The sequence below is a fragment of the Falco peregrinus genome, chromosome 5 (assembly GCF_023634155.1).
Source record: "Falco peregrinus isolate bFalPer1 chromosome 5, bFalPer1.pri, whole genome shotgun sequence".
In the NCBI taxonomy this organism is placed as follows: domain Eukaryota; kingdom Metazoa; phylum Chordata; class Aves; order Falconiformes; family Falconidae; genus Falco; species Falco peregrinus.
The window spans coordinates 36809124-36830622 of record NC_073725.1 but is presented as its reverse complement, the minus strand read 5'-3'; the positions used below and the strand labels follow the sequence as shown (position 1 = coordinate 36830622).

Sequence of the window (21499 nt, the reverse complement as noted above, 5' to 3'; positions counted from 1 at the left end):
TTGATGTTTGTTAAATTACCATACATTCCTCCTTCTTTCTCTTTGAAATTTTCATTTCAAACTAGCCTAACAAAAAGTAAAACGGCTCAATGAACACATCAGTATGAAAAAGTGTAGCACTTCATGCATATACACATATACATACGTACTATACATGGGCCACAGTCCTTGATAGTAGAACTCCCATGACGCACGACTAATCTTAAGAGTTCACCAAGCAAAATTAAATCTTACGTTCAACTTAACTATGCTGCATTATCTGCAATATGAGACATTTTGAAAACTTCACTTAATCTATTTCAGAATTTTAAGGCATGCCCTGGACATGGGTGGACAGAACTCCTACAAAATTTTTTTTTTTGGGGGGTGTGGTGTGTGCGTGTGTTAACGATAAGACAGAAAACTTCTTTTTTTTTTTCAACAGCCTTTGCAATTTCTATTGTCTTTGTTACTGGTTATAGTTTAATTTCTTAATGCCAAACACTCAAACTTCCCCCCTTCAACCAGTATGTTCACTTCTGCACCTTCTTCTATGATGAAACTAGCTCAAGGAGATACCACTCACCAAGTTGTTTGTAATTTTTATTTTAAGGGGGCAGCAAACTGTGGGATTAGGCAGGAATGAGAAAATACGACCTGGAGCCACGTGGGATATGACAGTTTCTTAAGCCAATACAAAAGCCAGCATCTCCTAAATGACCCGATGGGCTGGAGAAAAAAGCCTGAAAGTAGAGGAGAAATGAGACACCCCCGAGTGAGTAATGGTTTAGGAGAGAGAGGAGGCAGAAAGCAAACGCGCAATTCTATAGCTATGAAGAAGAAAAGCTGTGGTTTGGACTGAACCCTGGACAGGCTGGAGGAAGGGCTGAGAACCACAGGGAGGGAGGTGATATAGTCGATGTCAAGAGCAGTGCGTATCCAGTGACCTTCATTTACAGGCACACTAGTGGCCCTCAGCATGGGCCGGTGCCCGTTTGCACACACCTGCACCCCAGTCCTATTAAAAAAAAAACAACCCAAAACCCTTGTACCTATTAACTGTGGAGCTCCATTAACTCCCCGCTGTTTGCAAAATGCTATCCTTCCGTTACACCTTTTAAATCTACAATCGCTCTTCATATTTAATAGATTTTTCCTGAGGAAAGATATCAAGAGAGAAACGTCAGAGATGTGAAAAAGGTAGGCAGCTTTAGCCAGGGAGATAAGAAACGATTTCAGAGGGCTCGGTTACCTAGCAACGTCCCTTGCAGTTGCCTAATGGCATTTTGGAAGTGCAGCGGCTCCAGACCGGCTGCAGGGAAGGGAATGAGGGGCCGCAAGCCAGCGGAGCTCCGCAGCCCGGCCTGAGCACACGGCACCGCTGCTCCCCGGCACGGCCCGGGGCCAGGTAACGCGGCGGGAGGGCGGGTACAGGCTGCCCGCGGCGCTCCCTGCCCAGGGCTGCCTGAGGAGACCAGGACACCCCGCCGCTGCAAACCTTTGGGTAGTCGAACGGAGGTGACGCTCTCCCGCCTCTCCCGTGCCCCCGCATGCTCCTCGCTTCCCGCCCGGTGCTGTTTTTCCGCCCTCACGCCCCAGAGCCCTGACCGCGCCGCCGAGCACGGCAGGCAAGGCGGCCCCCGCCCTCACTCTGCGGCTGCGGCAGCGGCCCCGGCCAGGGGCGCCCGCCCTCACCCTCCCCGCAGGGCAGGCGCAGGCTCTGCCCGCCGCCCGGCCCGGCGACGTGGCGGCGCTGCCGGCGGCGGGGCGGAGGGGGAAGGCGGGCCGGGCTCCCGTCCCCACGCGCGATCCCCGCGCGGGGGACAGAGCTGCTGGGGGGGAGCGCGCTCCCTCTACCGGCCGCGCCCGGTGCCGACGCCGCGCGCGCGAGAGAGCACGAGGGGGAACGAGCGAGCTGCCACGCGGCGGGCCCGCGCGGCGGGCAGGGGTTAACTGCGTGCGCCGGGGCCGGCCACGCCCCCCGGCACCGGCCGCCCAATGAGCGGGCGGCGGGGCCGGGCCGGCCGCCCCCCGCTCGGGGGTGCGCAGCGCGGGGCAGCGGGATGGTGCCGGCGGCGGCGGCGCGGGGCGGCGGGTCTGGCGGCGGCCTCCCCTGCGCGCGGCCAACGGCTGCCTGCGGGCCGCGCGGCTGAGCGCGCGCCGGGCCCCCGCCGGGCGGCGAGGTGAGGGGAGGGGGCGACCCGGCCCGGCCGCGCGGGCGAGCGGCGCTGGGGGGGCGGCGGCGGGTCCCGGGCCGCGCCGTCGCCGTGGGCAGGCCGGCGGGCAGGCCTCTGAAGGCAGCGCCCTGGCCGGGGAGGCGGCGTGAGGGAAGGTGCGGAAGGTGCCTGCCCGCCGTGACGGGGCGGGAGGTGGTGGCCGGGGCGGTGCGTTTCACCCCGGCGGCGGCGGCGGGGGGGTGCGCGCAGGAGCCGCGGTTGCGGGGACGGCAGGTGCCTGGCAGCCCGGGGCGGGGGGGCTCCGAGGGAGGGGTCTCCTTGGAAGCCAGCGAGTCCCTCGGAGCCCCGGGGGAGGGAGCGAGGTGCCTTGCGGGGCGGGAGCGGCCGGCTGCTCCCAGCCGTCCGCCGCCTGCTCCGTGTAACGGGGACTTCCTGGGCCGACGTCGCAGTTCCGTGCAGCGCGGGCTGGGTGAGCAGAGGGCTGGGGGGCCGGGCGCTGGGCAGGGTGACCTGTTGCTGTGGGAGGGTGTCCGCTGTGGGAATGAGGAGCGAGCTCTCTCTGCCGTCTCACCTGTGCTGCGGGGTTGTTGCACATCTTCTTTCAGTGCTGTTACTGGCCGCCTGCACCCAAATACCCTGCTTTTGTCGTCTGTGGTTTTTGACAGACCAACCAAGAGTTGTTGATGGGAAAAGCTCCTCTCCAAAGAAATGCTTAGAACATCAGATTAGTTTTTTTTAAAAAAACACAAAATGTTTTCGAAGGTGAAAAATATAATCTGTGCTTAGTTGATGTGAACTGCCGCGGTTTCCTAGTAATTGTTGATGCAGGCAATATTAGTCAATGTGCAGCTTGTGCACATGCTTCATTTTAGAAGCATATGAATGTGTATGTATAAAGCTTGTAGAAATAATGGGACTTTGAGCAGAAGACCTTTCTTGGGCATTGCACAGCTGATTTAAGTTTTCTGTGTTTTGACTTGAATTATTCTGACGTGTTGCTTGACTGTTAAGGACGTGGTAGTAGAGATCAATTTCATTGCTAATTATGCAGCTCTCAAGGAACGTTTATGTTCGGTTTCATGCTGACGCCTCAGAGCTTCCCCCTCACTTCTTCAGTAAGGGATATAAGGAAGAACCAGCTGTATGTGTAGGCTAGCCATATTTCTCATAGTTAATTTATCAAATCTTAAAGTGATTATGGAATGATACTGAGAAAAACTTGTATAAAAATATCTAGGAGTTATGTCCCATGTTCTGTAAGTTTCAAAATCCCAGATTTGTTTGTGTTTTTTTTTGTTGAACGTGTTTCCTCTTGAAACAAGTTCAAAAACTTACACAGTCTGAGTTTGCGTAGAAGTATCAAATTTAAAGCTTTTTTTGTTTGGTTGGTTGTTTTTTTTAGGAGTGGGCATGGGGCAAGCTTCAGTATCGTATATTCCTATTGCATGGGGATTCACTGAGATTACTTTGGTTTAGGAAGGTGATTTTAATCTCGTTGGAACAGTTAGCAAAGTGGGAAATGTATTTTAGATTAAGATGTTAAGAGGCTCATCATCACCAGGACCACACAATGGGGGCAGGGGGGGCGGGGGGCATGAATCTCATCAGAGGAAGCAGCCGCCAGCTCTGTCACTGGAGGGTCATTGGCACCGTTGCCCGGGTGTGACTCACATCAAGATAAGTCAACAGGAAGGCTCTGGAGGATTGAGGGGGGTAACTGCCTACAAAATGCGGGAGAAGAGCATCTTCTGACTATACAAAACTTATTATGGGATGCTTAGGGAAGAGACTAAAGGGAACAAGGTGGTTTGAGGAGGAACAAGTAGGGGAAGACAGAAGGGTAAGGGGATAAGGGGCTTGGTCAATTGTAAACAAGTGGCTGGTCAGTATGTTTGGCCATGCCCTGTGCCAGGTTACCACAGCCTGCCCTCTTTTTCTCATTAAACTGCATTTCTGTTTTCCTGGATGAGATGACTGCTATGTTAATGTGTGCATACTGATGTCTTAAGTGCCAGCAGCTGGAGTGGTACCATAGGTTAGAGGGACCTCTCTCCGTCTGTCGTGCCAGCAACTGGAGGGACTGGAGTGAGTGGGAGTCCAAATGCCAGCAACCAGAGTGGGGCCTGTAAGTCACAGAGGCTTGTGTCTGGAGTGCCGGGAACTGGGGAGACTGGAGTGCGTTTGTAGTCTTGGCAAGTATGCCAGTGTGCAGTTGCTAGTGAGTATCATGCAGGGTTAGCCAGTAAGTAGGGTAAGAGGCTTGGGTTTTAGGCAGGGCTTTTGAGGCAGCTCTAAGGGTGGGGCAGGTACTAATGAGATCAGAGGATCTTCAGTTTCGCATTACGAGAGTCCAGGATGTCCAAGCCGGCTACTGGAGGGACTGCAAGATCTGGGATTTGGTTTGGAGGCTCATTTGCATCTGTGTCTGAGCAAGGCAACTGCTGGGGGTCCAAGGGTCGGTTACTGAGTGGACTGAATGTCTTAAGGCCATTGAGTGGGGGATCATGGTATGCCTGTGGGGATCTGCATGTGTGTGTCTCTGGTGAGGAGGTCTGTACCAGCAACTGGAGTGGGACTCTGGGAAGCTGAGGATTCAGGATTGGTTCCTGGATAGATTGAGTGCCTGAGGCCAGTTACTGGAGGGATCCACATTGTGTGTGTGTGTGTATATTCCTCACTAACAGACTTTTGTCCTGGTCTGCAAGGGAGAGGAGCAGCATACAGCCAGACTGTGTTTGTATTTGCACGAACAGTTTTTAGCTGCATCGATCTGTATGGTCAGCCACATGTATATGCATGTTTGCATGTGCAATTATGGGAATACATCCTCAGCCTTGTCACTGGCAGAACCTGGGGACATGGAGTTGCAGCAGCCTTGTCTCTGTTCTGTTGCCAGGTTCAGCAGCCCTTAATACAGAAAAATCACTTTTTCTGTAAGCTTGAAGATGCAGAAGTTGTTGACTCACAAAACTTAAATTTGGAGCCAAATCTACAATGGCTGTTGTGATAGAATTTCAAAACATTTCTTGGTGTGGTTGATATGAATAGGGCTACCTATGTGAGTATCTATTTAGGTATATTTGTTTAAGCTGCCGTAATAGGGCAGTGGAGCATATATTAAGTTTAAACATAGGCTTTTGTTGTAGATATTTATTTTAATAGTGTCTGGTTTTTAACTCAAGAATAGTAAAAATAGAGATCAAAATAAAAATTTTGATTTTGTAGTGGGGATCTTGTAGTGACCTGATAGGTTTTTTACTTACCTTTTCCCTCTTGTATGTCATAGAATCATAGTGTGACAGAGTGGTTTGGGTTGGAAGGAACCTTCTAAAGATCTTCTAGTCCAACTCCCTGCCATGAGCAGGGGTGTCTTTCAGTAGATCAGGTTGCTCAAAGCCTCATCCAAACTGGCCTTGAACACTTAAATGTTTTGCATGTCTTGCCCCTGAATAAATCCCCGTATAGAAAAGAATGTCAATAAAGAGTCTCAGTGTAGATACTTATCATAATAACTGACTTCCCTTTTAGACATTTTCTGGTTCTAGTCTAATGCTACAGCATTCAGTTATTTTTTGCTGGCAAGTTAAGACTCTATTTATGTCAAATATAAAGATAATAGAAAAAGTGAAGTTTTCCGTCCTGTTTACTGTTGGAGTTTATAAACATATGAATGCACACGTATGTAGTAGTGGTCCAGTCTGTTGATAAAAAATTGAAAGAATGGTGAGCAGATTATTTTAGAATGGAAACTAACTAAAGGCATTTCATATCAAATATGAAGTACAGCTTCAGCATTTGTCTCTGCCTGCTCCCAGAAATCCTCTATGCTCATGGAATACTTCAAATCAACTTCTGATTTCCAAATGTGATGAATGTACTTTTTTATCTTTTAATATTTCCAATACACTTTGGTTTTTTAGTTATGTAATTTAGTATAATTCCATAGTTTAATAAGTAGCAGATATTTTCAAGTAATTTTCCTTTTTTCTCTCCAAGCAAGAGTAATTTTAACAGCTGTTAGAGCAGATAACTGAAATTGTATGGCAGAGAGACACTTAATATTGAGAAATAGAGCAATGGAGACTTTTTCTAGAAGGTGCTATAGCTATGTCATGTGCATGCATGGATTATTATTTTTTTCACCTTTTAATATACTGACAGAAAGCATTGTTTTATTCTGGCCCTCTCCCTTTGCACATTTTGAGGGGACATTGTGGTGATAGATGGGGAAGGTGAATACAAAAATAATAATTTTAGTGCTGCTTCTACGGGTAGCCTTGTCCTTAAATCCTTAAATGCTCTGGGGTTGTGCCTTTTTTTCTTTTTTTTTTTTTTTTTTTTTTTAAGGCACCTGATCTAGGTCCTCATGTTTTCTTCCCAAGTTACTGGCATATAAGACAATAAAAATAAAGCAGGGAACCAAATGTGTTTTTCAAGGCCTGCATCACAAATGGTGATATAGTCAATTTTATACTTTAGGATGTCATGTCAAAAGGCAGTCATTAGTCTGCACCAAGATGTGGTACTGAACTGAGGGAAGACAGCATATGAATAAAAAAAGGTGTATAGTGTTCTTTTTCGTTTTAAAGAACTACAACTCCTTACCAACCACAGTTATAATTATGTGAATTTGTTGCAACCTTTTAAGTTTCTTGATTTTTATTTTGTGCTTCGAGTTGTGCTTCCAGTTTTCTTTCCCTTTTCTAGCAGTGTGGAAAGAAAAACATCTTAAGAGCTGCTTTGCTCCCAAATTATCTAGATTTGCATGGGTGCAGTAAATGTGATGATTTCTGAAATTGCCAACCTAACAACGTGCATGCCTGCATCCTGTCCTCTCAGCTTCAGGAGAGCACTCAGACAGACAGAAAGCTGGTATTTGGAGGGTGTGTTTCTGCAAAGTGATTCATGCAGCTTGCTTGGGGACAGTCTTTTTCCAATAGACTCTGCACAGCCAATGACATAAGTGGTTGCAGGCTAAATGAGTTGTTTTAGGGGCTGTAGCTCTTTTCCGATCGATGGTTTTCATTGATGCTCTGTACATTCCATAATTTTCTTTTTTTGGCTCCCTAACTAACTAGAGTTCTGCCCATGGGCATTAAAAATGATCCCGATGGAGGGAACATCATCAACTTGTTTGTAAGGCTCTGGCTTAAATCCAGGATATATTAACCAGTCAACGTTTTTGTAGTTTAGTCGTGAACTGTTAGAAAATACCTCAGTCCTTTGCAAAGACGAAAAAGCCTCAGGCCTCAACAGCCTGAAATTGGTTTGCAAGTGTTTAATATATACAAATTCACACTTGTTTTGGATTTATAAAGCTCACTTTATGCAGGCGTGGATGCTGATTTCATTTTAATTTTGTAAAAATGGTCAGCCAAGTCCTTTAGTTTTTGAGGAGCAAGGGTGTGGCTGAAGTGAGGTGGTGTATTTTTTTATTTATTACTGGAATACAAGGGTTTTGATACGTAGAAGAGGCCTTGAGTCTGATGCGTTTTGTCTTCCTCCTCCAAATGCCTTTTAAAAATGGGTGGTTCTGTATGAAAATGCAGAATGTCGTCTTACGCTTCCTTCTGAAAGTCTGTCTTCAGTATTTCCTAAAATTGGAAGGAAAATGCCCTATTTTGAGAGTAGATTTGCTTTTATACCACTTCAGAATCTGCTTACGTTTGACATCTGTTAAAGAATTCCTATAATATGCTTACTCCTGGAGTTTAAGTACATCTCAGGCCTGTATTCTATCTTGACCTGTAGATTGCCTTTGATCACCATCTTTTAGCTTCATAAAATACTTGGGTATTACCTTTTAAAGCACAGATTTCTTGGAATGAAAAGAATAAAGAAGTGAACATACATTACAATTATATGTTTAAGGTATTGCACTTTGTATACGTTCTTGTATAAATATTGTATTAATATAATGAATGTTTTTTATATATACAATCACTATTGTGATTTTTGACTGTCTTTTATAATTTTAAGCTAAAGGATATACGATAGGCTCTTTGTTCTAAATTTATCAGTGGTTGTAGAATTTTATATGACTTTTTGCATTGCTCTTGTACTTAAACTTCCATGCAAACCCAGGGGAGCTGAAGCTCAGATAGAACTGAGATCTCTAGTTCCAGAGATTTAGTCCTTGATTTCTTGCTGTAGTTTTAGATTTGATTTCTGCATTAAGTGGCTTTAAGCTTAATGTATTTTTCATTTGTTTTTGACAGTGTATTACCTTCAGGAGATGGCCTCTTCTAAGTCTTTGATGAACCTTCTAACCTTCACTTTTGGATCAGCAATAGGATTTTTTGTGTGCTATCTTCTGTTTAGCATTATACTAGAAGAACAGGTTAAGATCCAGCCTCATGTCCTTCACAATGATCCACATGGTCAACACTCAGCAGATATTGATAACAATCAGCTGCAAGGACAAATGAATTTCAATGCAGACTCTGGACAGCATAAAGGTATTTTGTTATGCCTGACTAATTATATAATATGCTTCCTTTTCATGCATTGCAAAATGTTGCTTTCTTCACTGGCAAGAATTTGTATGAATCCTTTTTTTTTCACTTTCCCCATGTTCAGGTTACATCTGAATAAGTGTTCTCCTGAGGTCTACTGAATGGTGGTTTTCTTTGTTTACATTATTTACAGTAGTGATTTTTTTCCTTAGAGCCCAGCTGTTGAACAAACGTGTGTATCCAGACTTTTGTGGAGCAGGATCTTCACACATAAACTATTGACATTAAATGAGGGTTTTGCTAAGCAGATATACTTGCTAGCATTTTAGACGTGACTGAACTGTTTTTTAGCTTTAAGAAACTAATTTTGGACAACTTCTAACTTTTGATCTAGCCTCTTAGATACAGCTAAAAAAAATAAAAAAAGAAATTAACTTTTTGAAATTATTAGTAAAACTTGGAATTGGGGTGAGCCGAGGGGGCAGAGGGGGTCACTATGGGCATTGTTTGCCAAGCTGGTTTATGCAGCAGTCCAAACACAGGTTGCTGTTTGCAGTCACAAAACAGGCAAATTCTGTTGCACTTTGTTTTGTTTGTTTTTTGCAGAGAAGGTAGACCCTTCCAATGTTTCAGGCATACATTTACATTTGAGGCATCTCATTAAGTGAGTTCATTCTAAATACAGATAGTGCCTGTGTTGGGACAGTCTGGATGAGAAAAAATGCAGTATAATGCATTTGCTGAAGACTACGATAATAAGTAATTTGCTATTTCAAAGTATTTAATCTGCAAACTTTGTAAGACAAGTTTATGAGTGTTTCACATGTAATTGTAGAACATTGTTACAAAGAAATCTGATCTGTTGTTGCATGAATTATAAGCAGTATTATTTTAGGACCAGTTATACAGACCTCATTCTCCACTGAATATTCTTTTACATGAGTTAATGTATCAAATGAAAATGTTTCTTTGAGGGAAATGAATGCTTTGGCAGCGTGGAAAACACTGTTATGCAGCTGAGATGACTGTGTCTATTCTGTTGTATTGTCTGCAAATAAAAACATTTTGGCACAACAATAATACTAGTTTCATAGCATCCTAATTTATTTAATCTGATTTTTTTACAAATAAGATTTAACTTGATTTGATGATAAATTCTTTCTTTCTGGCTTGCCATCTGCTTTTTCCTTCAAAAATATATGGCCGTTTTAGAAACATTTGTTAGGTTTTGTTGATTCATATGAATATATGTAACAAAGCCTATTACTTTTTGACCTTTTTGTGTTGTAATCATTGTGCTCATTGTGAATGGCAAAAATATTCAGCTTTTTGATTTTTATTAGTCCTTCAACAACCATAAAGAGGTTACCTCCAAACAGTTTTTATGTACTAATCAAGGTTTTCTAAAGCCACAGTTCCCTGAACAAATACTCATTTTGATGTGGCTCATATGCTGTCCTTTATCCTGTTAAATGGAAGTAGCTTTAAAAATTTTAGGTTCTTGGTTTTAGGGGTCTTGTTTGTTTTCTTCCCAAATCTAACATTAATTTCATTAACTGGTACATTGATAAGCAAATGCCTCTTTTTCTCTCTGTATGTCTTTTCTGATCTAGAAACATGTCTGGGGGGAGGTTGCTCTTAGCTTGTTTTACAATCAAGTCTAATACTTGTTTGGAACTTTCCTTTTTTTTTCTTTTTTTTTTTTTAGATGAGAATAAAAATATTGCAGAGGGACTGTATCAGAAGGTGAAAATACTGTGTTGGGTCATGACTGGTCCTCAAAATCTAGAAAAGAAAGCCAAGCATGTTAAGGCCACTTGGGCCCAACGTTGTAATAAAATACTTTTTATGAGCTCTGAGGAAAATAAAGACTTCCCAACTGTGGGGCTAGAAACCAAAGAAGGCAGGGACCAACTGTACTGGAAGACTATTAAAGCTTTTCAGTACGTATATGACCATTATTTTGATGATGCTGATTGGTTTATGAAAGCAGATGATGATACATATGTTATATTGGACAATTTGAGGTGGCTTCTTTCAAAATACAGTCCTGAACAACCAATATACTTTGGAAGAAGGTTTAAGCCATATGTGAAACAGGGCTACATGAGTGGAGGAGCAGGATATGTTCTGAGCAAAGAAGCTCTGAAGAGATTTGTTGCTGCATTTAAAACAAACAAATGCTCTCACAGTTCCTCTATCGAAGACCTAGCATTAGGAAAATGCATGGAGATCATTAATGTGGAAGCAGGAGATTCTAGGGATACAAGTGGCAGAGAAACCTTTCATCCCTTCGTTCCAGAACATCACTTAATCAGAGGATACCTACCAAAAACATTCTGGTACTGGAATTACAATTATTACCCAGCTGTAGAGGTGAGTCCTTAGGAACCCATTTGATGAAGTACATCTTACCGTGTGTATGATGTGTGAATTAGCAGTTTAATAGCAGCTCAGTACGGTTTAGAAAAGATGGTTTTATTGTGATATCCCGTGATAACACCTGTGTAGATGTTAAATACACTGATCAACTAAAAATTGATGCTAATAACTTAATGTTCCAGAAGAGCTAATTAGTCTTAATTATTGCTGTTTTGCTGTGTTCTGTGGCCAGCAAAAAATGATGAAACCTTTCTGACAAGCTTGTCTAGTGTCACCACTACTACCTTCCTTGCAAAGTTGTTTTGTTTTGTTCCCTCCTCTCTCTCACACGGTGCTGCAGCCATCCAACTACTAGTGTGCAGTGAGAACAGAGATCAGCGTGATTCATTCCAAGGTTTGTGTGCCCACTGTACTGAGCCAGGTCAAACAGTATAGCTTAGTTACATTAAAGCCTACTGAAAGGAAAAGTGGCACTGACACACTTTTATCTTCTACCCAACAGCAAACTTTGCATAAAACCTATAGAAATAGAACAGATTTTGAGACTTGCTCATGATAGTTGGTTACCATTGTCTAAGAGATTCCCAAGTTACTGGAGGGGCTGCTGGGTAACGATAGATGAGACCGTACTGCCTGCTGGACATTTTCACTTCAAATGGAGGTAGATGTGCTGCAATACACTTCTCTTATCACTGATAACTGTATGCAGTGTTACCTGGCTTGAACACTGGTAGCTGCCTTGCACTCACTTTTTTGTTGAAGGTTGTTAAAGTGTACATGAAATGAATTCCATTGAAAATATTACAGAAGAATGAATGCTGCCTAGAAATGAAATAAAAGCATGACTCAAACAAGGAAACACGATTAGATTTCCTTGTGTAGTATTACTGGACTCTTATATCCCTTCTGCAGAAGTGGAGGGAAGCATGAGAGCTGGCAAAACTTTTTTTTTCTTTTTAATTCTTTTTAGTAGCAACAAAAATTGCTTTTACAAGCTGAAACATTCTTACTGCAAGAACTTCAGATTGTTCTTTGTGTTCCACATCTGAAATCTCTGGTTTAAAAAAAAAAGAAAAAAAAAAAAGGAAGAAAGAAAAGAGAAGGGATGGAATGGGGGAGCAGAGTGCTACTTGAAATTTAAGTGATCTGAAAGCATTATGCATTGTAAACTTCGTCAATTGTATAATCTGTGATGTGGCTGCTTTTTTAGGAGCTGTGGACAGTTCCATCTGTAGCTGATGTAGTGGTGGTGGGGATCCATAATGGAAATCACTTATTTGATCTTGTCCTATCACGCTTTGTTTGGATAGAGACTACATTGTCTGGTATCAAAAACAAGCTATATTGATCAAGCTTAGTAATGATTGAACGAGTAACAATTATATAATAGTTGTTGTCGTCAGTGTCTTTAAATACTTAATCTTAGTTCCAATTAGAGTTGGAATATTAGCGGCTCTGTAACCAAATCTGGTGAAAACCCCTCCCTCAAAACTATATTCCAGAAAAGTGTTCTCAAAGCTGAATTTGAGATAGAAAATACAAGTTGTAACAAATGTTAATGATCTTTTAGCTCTTAAAAATGCTTGGTAACATCCATGAAAGTAATAAGCTTTTAAAAAAAGTTCCAAAATTTATTTTTTACAACTTTGTGTATGTAGGAAGTTAGATACTGATAATTTTACTGAACTGTAATGTGTGAACACACACAGGTGCATGTGCACACACATTTGGTTTATATACTATGGGTGGATGCTGTCATGAGTAACAAGCATGTATTGTTACATATATAAACACAATGCGTTTAGACCTTCTTGCTGCTGCTTGGTTTTCTTTCAAAACTGACATAAAAAAAAGCAAAACCCCTCTGACATTGAGGGCAGCTAGCTTTTTCGCTGGGTTGATTACAGAAGCAATAGGCTTTGTCCAACTTTATTTTGGAAAGATGCTTTGGCACATATGTCTGATATTACTAGGCAAGCAAAACATAAGTTTTGAAGTATATGTATGGCTGATAGCAAATTTCTTACCATGAAGTCAGGTATGTGTTTGAATTCTTCCTGGATCTTTAATCCACGGCATGCTTTGCATTTCTTGCTGATTATTTTGAATTGTTTTGTATTTTAGGGTCCTGGATGCTGCTCTGATCTAGCAGTTTCATTCCACTACGTTGACTCCATGACTATGTATCATTTGGAATATTTGATTTATCATCTCCGTCCATATGGGTATTTGTATCGGTACAATCCTGATTTGACAAAGAGTCTGGAAGAGCAGAGCAAAAATGAAGCACTGGAAGACAAACAAAAGCTAAAGCAAAAAATCTCTGAGAATTAATTGAATTTTGAAGAAAACAAGAAGAAGCCAGTACAATGAATAAGAGTCTTCTCAAACTCCTGCATGAAGCTTGTGGACTAAAATGACTCATAGCAGTTATTTGAAAAATCATGTTGGCAGTACTTCCTGTCACTGTCTGTGTAAAATAGTCTGGTGCTGGCTCTGACTGGGATAGTGTGACCTTGCAGCCCTGCTCATGAAGATCTGAGGCCCTAAAGCTATGAAATAGGAGGTGGTTCTGGTACACTAATATCTGGAAGAATTTGTATAAAAAACGTAGTGGACAGGTTCAAAGGTAATCATACAGTATTTCTGTTCCTTTTTCTGTTCTCTTATTTCCTTCCAATTGTTCTGTTAGGTCAGTTCTAATGTTAGAAATCAGGTGCTGCACAATCAAATACTTCATGATGGCTTTCTCTAGCATTCTCAGAGAGGCAGGAAAACGGTCAAGTCTACTTTGCCTTAATCTTAATGACAGACTGGTTATTGTGAATAGGCAGGGATCCACCCAAAAGATTAATCTGAATTGTTTCAGAAATGGAATTCATTGCTATGAATTATTTAAAAAAAAATCAAGTCTCTCTTGTACAAAACAATATGAAGTTGGATCACTACTGTTTTAGGGGAGAAATCCAGAAATAGTTACTGTTGTTTAAATTGCTGAGGTGATGCAAGACATTTACCTGTGGCTTTTTTTTTTTGTGGTGTTGGTTTTTTGTATTAACTTATCCTATTGGTTGAATGGATATAAAAATCTCAGAATTTTTCAGCATAAAATAAGGTAGATGCTTTTCAAAATACAAGTCTCTCTTCCATCACACCTTCCAGGTAAAACAGAAAGTATAATATCTTACCAAAGTTACATTACAATAACTTGGTTTCAGCCAGTATTATAGCTTGTTGCCATTTAATTTTAACATTGCTTTAATTGTGGCGTTACCTTATTCATTAAAATTTTACAGATACAAACCAGTCCTATTTTAAAGCTGCAGCGAAGCCAATTTGACTGTTTCCCTACGCTTCTAGTTTATGTGGCTGAAGTACTTAATTTCGCTTTCATGAACGTTCCGTTCCCTGTCCCCCGCCGCCCTGTAGAGAATTTCTTCTGTGTCTGCTCCTTGTTACCTTTTCAGAACAAAGTGTTAAATGATCCTTATTTCACTCTTTTTGAAGCTGAAGTATGTAGTTATTCAGGTAAGCCAGCCTGAATGCAGGAATCTTTCGAAGTGCATTACTTTCTCCACTACTTTATGAGTATCTCTGCCTCTTAACTGAAAACACTTTCTTGGTGTGGGACAAAATAGGTGTGTTAATTACTGAAAAATTTTTAGAGGCCAAGCCTATGTTTTATATAGTTAACATAAAACGTTGTGATTTTCTCTTTTTAAAATGGAGTGAATAGCAGCATGGGAGATGGGATTAAGTTTGACATGTCGTGTGTCTTTATTCCACACTTAACAAAAGTTTTTTCATCTTTTTATCACTTTTCACCTTCATCATATTGATGAATTTGGACATAACCTAATTACCTCCAGTCATTGTTTTGGAAAGGGCACATACTGGTAGCAGACAGCCTTACTTACTACTGCTGTCCTTCAGGATGTTCCTGGAAGAGGATGTTACCATAAAGTACTGGATTTTTTTTTCCCAAAGATAGTTCTTGTACAGATTGGGGTTCTATCTCTTGTCCAGCAGTAGCGAGTTATGACTTCCTTTCTGACCATTGCTCTGCAGCATGATGACAATTACTGAAATACCTCATGGAGTTCAAATATTACATACATCTTCCCTGCCTTGAATATAGGCGGGGTTCATACATAAGTATTAGTTAAACAAATAGTTCCTGCATGGTTAAATCTGTTAGTCTTTTATGAGCAAGACTGCCTCTGAAACATTGAAAGGGACACGAGCTTTATTGTATGTTGACTTAAGTAAAAAATTGTAACTGCATTTGTTTAAAAAGGAAGAAGTCTGCAGTTTGCTGTAGTCAGGCACGCTTGTCCAGAGGGAGAGCGGATGGTACCGTGTTGAGAGGTGCATCATTACGTGAGCTGAGTGTTTATCCCATAATATTGTGAAATCTATATGGTATTGAGAACTGCAGTGGCATTGTTCCAACATGTGATTAAAATTTTCTGGAATGCTTAAGGAAGTTATAAAATGAAATCAAGATCCCAACTTAATCTCTTTGTAAATTCAGCCCATGCGCAACTATGCTGTTCCTTTATCACTACTTTCTTCCTCAGTTCATCCGTGGGGATTTAAAGATTTTCTGCCACAACAGGCAGAACTAATCTTGCATATTTTCTGCAGATTTGTGTCCAGTGTTTGCCCTGTGCTGCCCTGTGAAGCGTCATTTCCTCTTCATGTTCCTTGCTATCCTGTCTTTGGGTCTTCAGTTTTGTCATGCATAAATCTCGAGTGGACAAAAGGAAGCAGGCAGCGAGATGTTTGAGCTCCACACAGGTTGGTGGCTGAGGTGGCAAGTTAAACCAGCTGCTGCTGAGCTCATGGTGAACCCTTTTCTTAGCAGAAGTTCTAAGTCTCATCTGCTGCCTGCCTGGGGCTTGAAATTTAGCAGAGCGAGGCAGGAATGTCCCTTTCCACAAAACATGCAGGACCTCAGAGGGAATGGAGAAATAAATTAATGTGTTCCATTTCTTGAGGGAGTAAAGCTAAGAACATACTACGTTGCCATAAATAGGTGGCCTATCTGGAGAAATAAGTGTAGCCTTTTCTTCAAACGTCCATCCTTTGTTTTAAAGTGTCCTTGCACTTAGGCCTCTGAATCTATTTCTTCTGCCTTTCTAACAGCATGGCAAAGATTTTTTTTATTTTTTTCCCTCCTTCCAGACAAGCTAGAAAAAGATTGGTTTTTACATTCTGTGATTATAACAGAGGACTGTTGTTCTCTGTTGAATTGTATTGCCGTAACAATGAGCTGATACCTCTGACATAATTGGTTTGTATCTTACAACCTTCAAAAGTTTCAGTAGACAACGCTGGAATGTGAACAGTATAATTTTCACGTACAATATTACACTACTAGTAGTTTGTTATTTCACTCTCAGGTCTTTGTGCTATGAGAAAGTATTTATTGAGTTTGAGTATTTCTGCAGCCCAGGGAGGCTACCGTATTTCAGGTGGATAGACCGTTCCAAAGCACAGCAACAGAGGCTCTCTTAGGCTGTACAGATTTACTGCTTTGTGTTGTTTTGTTTCTAAAAGAGGCTTCTTAATTATATAAAACCTAAAAGCTTCCATTGGCACTGTAGTGATTTAAGTGACCCATCTAAAAATTTTGAACTAGTTTTCTTGAAATTACTAGGCATCAGTTGTTTGCACTTGGATGTGGGAATGTCACTTAGTGTAACTGAGTAACATTTTAACCTTGTGGTAAGTGGATTTTTATTTTTTTTAAGTTCAGAAAGAATGAAAATGGCAAAGAGTTACCTTCTGATCACCATTCTTAACTAGAGGATAGTATTACTCTTTCTCTGAAAGGAGAAAAAAAACCCCAAACCAATTTTAATCTTCTTTTACTCCCAATTCCTTTGTGCAGTCTGTATTGGCTTTACTTAGGAGGTTAAATGCTGGTGATGTTGGCACCATTTCTCATTTTGTGGAAGTTCCTTTCCCGGTATCTTTTGCCTTTAAGGACACTTTCTTTGTTTTGCTTCGGGGGGTATACATTAAAAATCACTTCTTCTTCACATGTTGCTGTTTGTTCTGTTACACTTCCAGAAATAAAAATTTTAGTGTGTAGCTGATAGACCTCTTATAAACAGTTTGCTATCCAAGCAGGGCGTGTTATCTTCGTGCGACAGAAAAGTGCGGGTTGTTTCTCTGATGTGCCTGCTGCTGATGTTATAGTGCTTGTACAGATGAAAATAGATCTGTCAGTACAGGACCACTCGGAAAGGCGGTTTTGTCCCTTTTCTGTCAAGAAAAACTTCTGTGGAACTCCAAAAGTGTAATTTGCTTTGTTTTACCATATTGTATTTAAAACAATCCACAAATGTTATTAATGCTCTAAAAGAATGGAATATTGCTGCTGGACAGTACATGCCACTTAAAACCTGTGAATGTTTCACTTTGCAATTGTAAGTAGTCATGTCCCTAATTGCAGATATAAGTTGGTGACTTGTCTGGAATGATCACCATAAGGATTTGTTTCTTAAATACATTCTTTGAAGTGCCTTTGACCAATTTTTAGCATCAAAATTAAGTTGAGAATTGAATAAATAAAATAAGTTATCTCATACACAGTTCATGTCTGTCTTCATTTACCCCTCCTGTATGCTAGCAGTGTAGCATAGCAGCACGGTTTAGTCTAATAAAAACATTCTTACTTTTTTTCTTGGCTGGGTCCAGGAAAAGTCAAAAAGCTTCTCACATTTGCTATGTTTTCTGTTACTATATTTATGCTATTAACAAATGGCAAGCTACCTTGAAAACAAAGGTGGTATTTTTTTGAAGTGTAAAATTAATCACAAATGCTAGTAGTAGATTCACATAAGCAGGCTGTTGTTTCTGCATTGTCCTGATGTTTCAGTGTTTCCACATTGTTACAGAGTGCTGAGTGAACTGATTGTAGCTGATGCCTCAGAGATAAAGCAGAGCTGCTCAAAATTAACCACTGTTTTTAAAAAGGGTTTATTCTTTCAGTGAACCTCTTCTGGAAAAAAAATCCTGCTAAGATTTAAATGTTGTGCTTTCTAACCTAACTTTCTGCTGTTCATGCAGAATAATATTGAGCAGCAAAGAATATTCCACGTACGCAGATGGGAGGTGTTTTTACGTCTGAAACGCTGCTTGTTGGACATGGTAGGCACAAGCAGGGTACAGCTGTGTTTCATTACCTTAAGTACTGTAATAGACCCTGCTAGTACTATTAACCTGGATTAATTATTTCATTTCAAAGTGCAGGAAGTATGTGACAACCAATTTAACTGTGCCTAAAAGCTAGAGTATTTCAGCCAAGGAACAACAGCCAATTGAACAGACAATAAAAGCTCCTCTGAAGTTTCAGGCTTAGGTTATGCTTTTATGTGATGCTACTCTAACTTTCAACTGTCGGGGTCAAACGGGATCTGGCAATTGCAGGGCGGTGTGAGTACTGGAGCAGAACAAGAACTACAGCTCCTACTGTGGAGAAAAAACGTTTTGTAAGTGTGGGTTTGCTTTGCTTGTTGGTGTGGTTTTTTTTTTTTTCTCTCCATATGTGTAACAGACTATGCGTATTTGACTACCAGAAGTTGTAGACTCAAGTGAAATATCTTTAAATGAAGATCAGCTTTTGTAACCTGCTGGCTTACAGAAAGCTTCACTGGCTCGAGGGAATTTTCCTGAAGTTCTTCTCTGTGCACTAGCCTGAACTAAAAATAAATTTAAGCAAATATCTTACACCCAGGGACTGCTACATATGTTCTGAACTGTGGGAAAGATAAGCCTGCCTATTGCTGTTACAGCTCTTGCTACAGAACACTTCGCAGTCTTTCCTCCTTTTTGACAATGGTTCACATTAATGAGGCCCTTCTGTGGGTTCCAGAAATTTGGTTGCGAGTGACTCATTCTGACAACTATATGAGGAACAAGTGAAAAAATCAGTGTGCCCTGCAGTGAATGTTTTCATTGTTCTGTGCGTAAAGTACTTTAACACAGACCTGGGAAAACAGCTGGATCATGGGATCTTACTTCTAGGTTAGGCATTTATAAATGAAAAGTGGTTATTTAATTCAGAAATGTAGCCTGAGCTCTCCGTTTTTTCAGCTTTCTAATATATATATTCCTGCAATACCACTTGAAATGCCAATAAAAATAAATTGTAGAGATGCTCTCGGCACTGGTTAGTCAGAAAATCATGGGAGGGAGTCTACTTCTAAGTAGGCTTTTGTTAGCACTGCAGTTTGGATCTGATGTGGTTTTGAGCTGTGACCACACACTATCCTTTTAACTCTTCTCTCCAGACTCCCTCAGCCCCCTGTTCCGTTGTGTATAACACTACAAGCCATGAAATATGCCCCCTTCTTTCCTTCCTCCTCCAAAAATGCTGTTCTGTAGGCCTTGCTTTATTTAGGGAGGTTGAAGCCGCAGGTGCTGGAGGCTGTACTGATATGGACCAAAACTTCATACCCCCGTGTCCCAGTTATACTTGGGACTTCTCTGATGTGTTGTCTCTGGGGATGAGCAAGTGTCAGTTCTTTTGCATGTTCAAGGTGTTACCCTCTTTGGAAGTGTGATTTGCCTTTTAAGCAGGTTCCCACCTTCCCCACCCCCCACCCCCTCTTTTTTTTTTCCTTTCCTTTTCCTGTCAATAGTTTCACCTTCTGCTCTGCAAAGTGCTTTTTGAGGGGTAGGTAATACCAGATGGATCGCTGTCATTTTCGTGCTCCCAAGTGGCTGCAGCTCTCTTAAGGTCTGTTCGTAAAATGGTATGCTGCCTTCAGGAAAGATAGTAACTTACAACACATTTTAAAATCAGCCTAGATGAGTCACTACCAAAGCAAGAGTTGAAACGATGTTTTATCATTTGATGCTTAAAACACTTCTCAGTTTGGTACCATGGACAGGTGGACTAGCTCCAAACTCCAGCAGCAAGTTGTGCTAAAGAAGTGTGAAAAATGTTTTCCTTAGAGAAGAGGGAATTCTTTGTAGCAATGTTCTTCTAAAAGGAACGTGATTTTCCTAACTGTCTGGCAAGTGTTGCTACAGTCAGTATCTAATTTTTTTTTTTTTTTTTCACGAAGAGGTGAACAGTTTTGCAAAGCTGAGTGGCAATAGTTTCAAATTTAGATCTGAACAGAGATGGGTGTTTCACAGAGATGTTAAATGAAAAGTTAATGTGAGCAGCTTGCTCATTTTCTTTCATTTAAACTCTAAAACTTTACTTGAGCACGTAAGTTCACAGTAGCGTTCTCCAGTTGTACAAAACCAAACTGGTGCATGCGAACCCATCTTGTTGGTGTCTCAAAGTCAAAAAGGCTGGTTTGATGCTTTGAATTTCTAACCAGGCTTCCAGCAACTCCTTGCCGCCTTCTTATTTCTTCCCCCTACTAGGATAAAATCCTAACCTGTTGCAAGGAAAGGAGTTTTGCCAGCAACTTCAGTCACCTGAAGAACCAGGTCAGCCTCCTGTTACTGCTGCTGCTTCCCAGTTCCACCCTGGGCAGTGGTGTTCCCCAGCAGCAGTGGGTTCTGCATGGTCTCAGGTAGTCAAGGTCTTGACCTTCATCTAAGAGCTGATCAAAAAGACTTAGAAATGAATGTGCATTAGTAACCTGCACCTTTAAAAACTTGGACTATGATTTATTTTTCCCTTTCGCTGTCCCACCTGAATTCTTACCTAGGAATCACCTGACTGTCATGCTGTGAAGTGCTGCTCCTGCTCCCTGCCACTGAAGATGGAGAACATAACGTTGAAGATAAATGTTCACTTAAGGCCAAATCCTGAGTGCTTGGTAGAAATCAAAACAAAGAAGTATGTCTCTTAATTTATTTTTTTTTTAAATTAATGTTTTCTTCAATCTCATAGTTCTACTATATTTGGGAGTACAACAGCATTGTTAAATGTCTGTTCTCTGGCTATTCTATCTCAAGTTGAGGATGTGACTATAAAGTGGAGCCCATATCCTTCCTAGATTGGTAGCCCAGGTGAGTGCTCTGCAGGGATTAAACATAAATCAGATTAAAATCATGCCTGAGGGTCTGAAATTCTCCCCAGCACAGGAAAGTGCTTCACCAGCACCAGTAATTTGAACATTTACCATTTAAAACAGCAGGTTTCACATATTCCACTGTAGATTCTGTGGAAATCTTAGCTGAAATATGATCAGTGTTTCAAGGACGGGTAAGGTAATCATGTCTAAAACCGATTTTCAAACACCATTCAGAAAAGTAAACTCTCCTGTTCAGAAGTTGGCAGTGCTTCAATGTGAACAATGAAGACTTTGTTCCTATTTGTATTGGGTCTGCATGGCAAGGTTTTGGTAGCAGGAGGGCTACAAGGGTGGCTCCTGTGAGAAGATGCCAGAACCTTCCCCCATGTCTGACAGAGCCAATGCCAGCTGGCTCCAAGATGGACCCACCGCTGGTCAAGGCTGAGCTAATCAGCAATGGTGGTAGCACCTCTGGGACAGCATATTTTAAAAAGGAGAAAAAACCCTGTGCAAG

At 41.5% G+C, this 21499-nt stretch overlaps 1 protein-coding gene across 3 annotated transcripts; it reads left to right on the top strand.

The window, feature by feature from the left end:
• The first annotated feature begins 1287 nt into the window (after positions 1 to 1287).
• C1GALT1 (core 1 synthase, glycoprotein-N-acetylgalactosamine 3-beta-galactosyltransferase 1) lies at positions 1288 to 17591 on the top strand. 3 transcript variants are annotated; one of them, XM_005228798.4, is made up of 4 exons: positions 1288 to 1387; positions 8375 to 8614; positions 10320 to 10987; positions 13118 to 17591. In XM_005228798.4, exons 2-4 carry the CDS (start codon positions 8392 to 8394, stop codon positions 13325 to 13327), a joined length of 1101 nt encoding a protein of 366 aa, XP_005228855.1. In that variant the 5' UTR covers positions 1288 to 1387; positions 8375 to 8391; the 3' UTR covers positions 13328 to 17591. The 3 variants fall into 3 exon arrangements, with proteins under 3 accessions (XP_005228855.1, XP_055661616.1, XP_027652934.1); XM_055805641.1 differs by lacking the exon at positions 1288 to 1387 and adding an exon at positions 1917 to 2162; XM_027797133.2 differs by lacking the exon at positions 1288 to 1387 and adding an exon at positions 2534 to 2625.
• The last annotated feature ends 3908 nt before the right edge of the window (positions 17592 to 21499 follow it).